The sequence below is a fragment of the Physeter macrocephalus genome, unplaced genomic scaffold, assembly GCF_002837175.3.
Source record: "Physeter macrocephalus isolate SW-GA unplaced genomic scaffold, ASM283717v5 random_285, whole genome shotgun sequence".
NCBI classification, from domain to species: Eukaryota; Metazoa; Chordata; class Mammalia; order Artiodactyla; family Physeteridae; genus Physeter; species Physeter macrocephalus.
Genome location: NW_021145658.1, coordinates 45,332 through 52,534, shown reverse-complemented (window position 1 = coordinate 52,534; position 7,203 = coordinate 45,332). Strand labels below are relative to the sequence as shown.

Below are 7,203 nucleotides of genomic sequence, written 5' to 3'. Positions count from 1 at the left end.
ATGGCCGCGGGACCCCTCCTGCCGTGCCCAATGTCCTGGCTGGAATTCCTCAAGGCCTCGCACTTTGCGCTGGGTGCCGACCCGCGGCTGCACGTGGACGCCAAGCAGTGCACGTCGCACCGGGACTTTCCCGCCTACCGGAACGTTACCCGTGGGCCGCTCTTCCAATAGGACGCGTGCTGGGCCGGCCAGGAGCTCCTGTCCGAGACGCACTGCGCGTATGCGGCCGCGTCACCGCTGCTGTCAAGGGAGCGAGAGCGGGAACTGGCACGGGAGCGCACGCTCGCCGTGCAGGCCAGCAACCTGCACGCGCACGCGGACTCCCGCGCCCGCACCGGCCTCTCCACCGCGCGCGCCCACTTCGGCTGGCCGGCGCTTCCGGAGCGCGCCAGCGAGCAGATCCGCGGCGCGCGCCTCATCTTCGACCGCGACTCGGTGCCATCCCGCGACCGAGCCAAGCTGCCCATCCCGCCCACCGCGCACCAGGAGTTCTCCCCGCTCCACGACATTTGCCCGAAGCTCCGCGAGCCCTCCTGCCACTCCGGTGAGCGCGCGCCCGGGCAATTTACCCAACACAATGTTTCTCATGGCGAGCAGGGATTCTGTGCCCACCCCAGCGGACATTTGGCAATGCCTGGGGATCATATTTTGGTCTTCACGACTGGGCGTGGGGGTGGGGGGAGAAGGTGGTACCGTCAGGGAGCGGCTGGAGGCCAGGGATGCTGCTAAACATCCCACCACGCACAGGAGAGCTTCCCACAGTAAAGACTTACCCAGCCCCAAATGTCAATAGTGCAGAGGCTGAGACACACTGGAACCTGCTTGAGCCTCAGTTTCTGCATCCACACAACGGGCATGTCTCCCGAATCTCTCCAGGGTGCTGTGCGGTGGCCCGGAGTCACGAAAGCTGGTTTGGGGTCAGACAAATCTGCTAAGTGTCCCCCCCCACCACCCCAGCCCTGCGTCCTTAGTAGTTGTGTGACTCTGAGCAAGTCGACCTCTCCCAGCCTCAGTTCACTCATCTGCAAAGTGGGTGCAACAACAGGGCCCCACTTTATAGTTACTGGTGAAGCCGAAAGAGCCCCGAGTGCAGAATATGCCTGTCAAATACTGAGTACTCAGCAAAGGGTCGCTGTCATTCATATGATTTTCCAATTCTGTGATACAGAGGACCTTCTGGTAGACATCACTAGTCAGAGACCCTCCAAGCTGGGTTCACGGATTGTCACTTGGCTTTGACTCCACCTGGTTCTGAATTTCTATTATTTCTGGCAGGTTGTTTGACCTCTCCGAGCTTCAAGGAGGCTTCAGGTGGCGGGAGGAATAATATCGGCCCCCCAAATGAGGTGCAAAGCACTTAACCTAGGTACTGGGCGCAAAACTTGGCAGCTATTCTTGTTGTCATTATTATTAATTATTATTGGCCACACCACGCGGCTTGCGGGATCTCAGTTCCCCGACCAGGGATTGAACCCGGGTCACAGCAGTGAAAGCCCAGAATCTTAACCACTAGGCCACCAAGGAACGCCCTTGTTCTCATTATTTTTTATTATTTTTAGAGTGGGAGCACAGGAGACAGGATGACAGCACCTCCTCCAGGCCCACCTGCCTTGACGTGTAAGAGGGTAAATTGAGGCTGGACTGGTGCTGCTGGCAGGGGGTGGGGGTGGGAGGAGCAGAGGTGGGCGTTGGGTGGTCTTGCCCTTCCCACCCCTGTCCTCCCACAGGCCTCCTCCGGCAAAGAACTGGGAGACTTCAAGATCGGCTATGGGCCCAAGTGTGCAGAGCGGAAACAAGCCTACAGGCCCCAGGTTCTGCCTCCAGACACGTACGAAGGGACCATGGCCTACTACTAAGATGGGGCAAACGGCTCTCAACGACATGTGGGATGTGTCACCTGAGGCTCTAGGGCCCATGCGGTGCCTTTGAATTCTCCATCACCCACAGGCAAGACCCACTATTATGCCACACTTCCCACGATTAGCACCCCACAGCTCGGCCATTAGAAAGTCTGTCCCTCTCTCCTTTTTCCTGGGAGTTGCAAGGGCCCAGATCAGATGGGTCCTCCTTCTCCCACCTCCTTATAGGCAGGTATGACAAGGCCCAGGCCTCAGCCCACATCCACTGTGTGAATATTCGACCTGGAGATGGCCTCTTCCACTGACAGGACCACCAAGGGTGAAAATTCTATGGCCGGGAGCCAGGTGAGAGCCTGCTGCCTGCCCCGCCCCTCGCTCCCACAGCAGCCTCTCAGAGCTGCTCAGGACCTACTCTGCCACTGGCAGAGCCTTTTGTTCTTCACCACGACCAGACTCCGGAGTCGCACATCCTGGAAGGAAATGGGTGTCCTGGTCCGGGCAGCCTCACCACCTCCACACAGTTCTTCCACGGCCAGGTCAGCAGGAAGGGGAAGAAGGCAGCAGGGCTCATCCGGGAAAAGGGTTTCCCAAGCAGAGTGAATAATAGCAAGTGCAAAGGCCCTGAGGTGGGAGGGAGCTTGACGTGTGCGGGGATCTCCTGGATCTGTTTGCGTGATGTAGGGTGAGTCGCTTAACCACTCCAAACCTCAGTGGCTCTGCCTGTAAACTGAGATAACAGTACCAATTCCCAGCGCCATCACGTGGGACCCAGAGAGAGTGTGAGCCGTCCAAGGTCACACAGCGCCCACTTCTGCCCTCCGTCCTGGCCATGGGACATCCCTGACACCGGGAGCTTCCCAGATGCCATGTGGTCCTACAGCCGCTGCCCGCGACCAAGCCGCCCAGCCGCCACGTGCCTCATGAGAAATTGCAGAGTCACATAACCCTAGGGGAGCCGTCGCTGCTCGGACAGTTCTTCCAGACCTCCATGGGCACAGACTATTTACCCGCTGGGATGCAGAAGCCGCCGAAAGCGCTCAACCTCCACTTGCTGCAGAGCAACCTGCCCCAGGGCACAGGCGGTGAGCGAGGCCCCACCTCGGAAGCCCCGCCCTTGCCACAGCTGTGGTCCCGCCCCCGGCCGATCCCACCCCGCCCCCTGCCCGAGTTTGGCTCCGCCTCCTGAAGGGCTAGATCCCACCCCATGAGCCAAGATTACCTGCTCTGACCCTGAACAACCCCACTCCCTCGTGATCGTGACTCCCAACGCCCCCCCCACCCCGTCATGGCCCCACCGCTGCATGACTCCGCCCCTCTTGTCTGGCCCCGCCCCTCTCCATATCCGCCCTCTCCTGACTCTTACCCCTCCTCTTCTGCGACACTCTGGCTCCGCCCCCTGACCAGCTAGCCGATTCTTCCTGCCCACCTCTCCCCCCTAGCCCCCGACCCTCTCTAGTCTACCCTTGCCCCGCCCCTGGCGTCCTCAGCCCTACCCTGGCTGCCCCATCCTCCCTGCCCCATAATCCATCCTCCTCCCCTGACAACTTCAGCACTAGCCCAGGCGTCGCCCTTGAACCCTTACCCCATCCTTAGTCTCCCATGTCCCTTCCCCCTGGGCCCTGCCTTTCCTCCCTCAGCCCCTCAGCTCAGCCACCCCTCCCAAATCTCCAGAAACAGATTTTTTAACCATGAACCAGAAGGTGCTGAAGCCACACAGAATAGCTCCAGCCTCCATGACTGAGGAGATGCTACAGAGGGTGAGGGAGTGGGAAGGGGTATCTCTCTAACCAGGTAACCCCCGAAATCAGTGTAGAGTTATCTCAGGAAAATTATAGCATCAACTCAGACTCAGAGTTAGTGTCAAGTCCGCTCAGGGTCACTCTAGGGTCACCCCAGCCCCAGGTCATCTCTAGCTCAGCCCCAGGGTCATGTCAGGGTCATCTTCGTATCACCAGCCACAGTTATACTCCAAGCCAAGGGTTAGCTCAGAGTCACCTAGGGTCAACCCAGCCCTGGGGTCATTCCAGGGGCCCACCTGCTTTCTCTCCAGCTTCTCATCCAGCTCCTGGGTCAGCCCAACCTGGGGTTCCCTTTTGCCCACCTCCCCAGGACCGATTCATCAGCCAAACTGTACTGAGCCGTTCCCCACTCTTTGATGTTCCCAAGGTGGTGCGGGAACTACAGGGTGGCCAGGGTGGGCCAGCCATCCTCCAGGCTGCCCTGCCAGGCTCCCCACCCTGACTCCACAGTGCAAGTATAGCCACTTGGAGCCCCTGCTGGGTAGACAGCGCTTCTTCTCAACCCTAAACAAGGATGAGTTTGCTTTCAAGTACCAGGGCCCAGCAGTGCTGAGATGGGACGACCTCTAGGAGAGTCATGTGCCCCTGGGCTCCCCTCACAAGTGGGGCTGTGGGGCTGGGAAGGTGGACCCTCGGGCCCCCCAGACCCCTACCTACCCATGCCCGTAGCCAGCAATAAACACCACTTTGGCAACATCCCAAAACTTTCCATCAATCAGCCATGAAAGAGGATAGGGTGTCTGGGGTTGGTGAGAGAATGTACGGGAGAGAATGACTTCCATGGAGAAGCCCTGAACTTCTGCAGACCCTGGGTGTCACCCCACTCTGGGCAGGGAGGCCATCTCAGTTTGTGCAAAAGCTTGGTGGTCCAACACTTGTAAGGTGTTCAGGTGATACCACAAGTTCTTTCTTTCTTCTTTTTTTTTTTCGCTGTGCCACAGGGCTTGTGGGATCTTACTTCCTCAACCAATGATTGAACCCAGGTCCACGTCAGTGAAAGCGCCGAGTCTTAACCACTGGACCGCCAGGAAATTCTCGCTGCCAAAAGTTCTGAATGGTGTGGGAGGATGGAGTTAGAGTTGAACGGAGGCAGTGTGGTGAGAGGTTGAGAATGTAGGCTCCTGGGGCTGAATGGACAGACTGCAAATCCTGACTCCTCCATGTCCTGGAAAGTAGTCTTGGGCAAGTCATTTGACCCCTTTGAGCCTCTATTTGCTCATCTGTAAAATGGAGATAAATAATAGCTCTCTCTCATTAGATTGTTATAAACGAGAAATGTACACACTGGTTAGTATGCATGGCTGGGGGTCAAGAAGGGAGAGCTTCCTTTCCAAGGATGAAGGTAAGGAGGGTGTAGGATGGAGCTCAATCATTGAGAGACTGGGTGAGGCTCAGAGGGGGCATGAAAGGGTGGACATGCTGAGAATGGCCCAGCGATGTCCCCTATTGTGAGCAGAGGCTGGAAGCTGAATGGTTGGTGTGCTGGCTGGCTGGGCAGCTGGCCCCCAGATCACAGCTGGGTCCAGGGGCAAATCAGCAAAAGTCATCAGGATGTGATCAGGCCCAAGGGGGTAGGTGTTCAGCCAGAGACAGAATGAAAAGGGTGGAAAGGAGGAGTGTGGGGTGGAGCCTTGAAGCTGGTAAGTATGTCAAGGACATCAAGTATGTCAAGGACTAGTACCTTGGACAGCACCCCAACTTGAAAGTCTTGGGGTCTGATGAATCAGCACCAAGAAGCCAGATCTGTCTGGGACGATAAGATGGGCCTTGGTGGCCGTGCCTGGGCCCTGCCTCTGCAGGCTGTTGAGAATCTGGTTTCAGGGAATGAACACGGCTCCCTGACCCTGCAGACAGACCTTTAAAGACCAAGGCCCCCAATCCAATGGGCCACTAAGAGCCAACCTCAAGCCTGGCCAGGAGCCCTTTCCCCATGGGCAGCAATTCTGTGAGACCACCTTGTCATTTCCACAGGAAGGAGGGGAGTCCAGTTTTGGGTCCCACGGGGACAAGATGGACCTTTTGGCTGCAGTCATGGTATCCATGTGGACCATGAGACGGTCTGCTAGAGGCAGAACACCTCTCCTGCTTGCTTCCACTAATGAGGTAGATGACACTCATCTTCCACTAGTAATGCAGATGACACTCATCTGAATTACCTCATGATAAAACAAGCTTTCTCAATCTCAGCATTATTGACATTCTGGATAGGATCATTCTTTGCGGTTGGAGGCCATCTTGTGCATTGTAGGATGCTTGCCATCATCCCTGACCTCTACCCACTACGTGCCAGTAGCACATTCCTTCTCCCCCGCCCAGTTGTGACAACCAAAATTGTCTCCAGACATTGCCAAATGTCCCTTGGGGGGAAAAGTTGCCCCTGGCTGAGAACCACTGCAATAATCCCATCCTACAATGATTCCTAGGATAAAATTAGGCTCTCCTGGTAAAACCGGTCTGCTTGTTGACCAGACTACATGTACAAAAAGCATTTCCTTTTTGCCTTGCCTGCCAGGAAGCTCAGAAAGCTTGCTTTGATTCCATGTAGCTCCAGTTGCAGGATTATGTGTACTCCCGCCTGGATCTAGGAATGGTTTAAACAACAGAGACATCAGATGAGAAATAATGGGTAGGAGTTACAAGGAAGCCGATTTCAGCACAACTTGAAGTATTTTCTTTTTTTTTCTTTTTTTTTTTTTTTTTTTTTTTGCGGTACGCAGGCGTCTCAGTGCTGTGGCCTCTCCCGTTGCGGAGCACAGGCTCCGGACGCGCAGGCCCAGCGGCCACAGCTCACGGGTCCAGCTGCTCCGCGGCATGTGGGATCTTCCCAGACCGGGGCATGAACCCGTGTCCCCTGCACTGGCAGGCGGACTCTCAACCACTGCGCCACCAGGGAAGCCCCGAAGCATTTTCTAACAATGGAACTGACCAGCCCCAGGATGGGTTGCCAGGAAAAAACAGAAACTTTACTCAAGATGTCGTCAGTACAGAAAGACACTACATTGTGATGATTCTGGATGTATTCTATGGATTTATGTCTATCCCTCCGATATCCCACTTACCCCCCAGGAAAGGCATTTCATATGAACTACAAAAACTAAAAAGACTTATGAAATAAGATGAGTAAAATAGGATTGAACATGGGAAAACAGATTAATTTTTAAAGGAAAACATTTTGTCAATGGTAATCATTGCTAAGCAGCAGACTTGTCTTTTTCTGTCCCTAGGCAAATGATTTCATGCTCTGACCCTCACTTTCCTCATCTGTAAAATGGGGATGGCAACAATTCCTCCTTCATGGGGTGGTTACAAGGAGTAAATAAAATGTGCGTGTACCATTCTTTTATATATATATATATACATTTATTTATTTATTTTATTTTGGCTGGGTTGGGTCTTCGTTGCTGTCCCTGCATCGGCAGGCGGATTCTTAACCACTGCACCACCAGGGAAGCCCGCATATACCATTCTTAAAACAGGGCCTCGGGCTTCCCTGGTGGTGCAGTGGTTGAGAGTCCGCCTGCCGATGCAGGGGACACGGGTTCGTG

General features: G+C 55.3%; 1 protein-coding gene across 1 annotated transcript; it reads left to right on the top strand.

Moving 5' to 3' along the window:
* SAXO5 (stabilizer of axonemal microtubules 5) lies at positions 1-4,327 on the top strand. The gene is given in 8 exon segments (XM_024134367.1): positions 1-604; positions 1,588-1,625; positions 1,728-1,828; positions 2,092-2,204; positions 2,286-2,395; positions 2,740-2,941; positions 3,531-3,616; positions 4,109-4,327. Coding segments are annotated over 8 exon segments (1,473 nt in total).
* Positions 4,328-7,203: the final 2,876 nt, after the last annotated feature.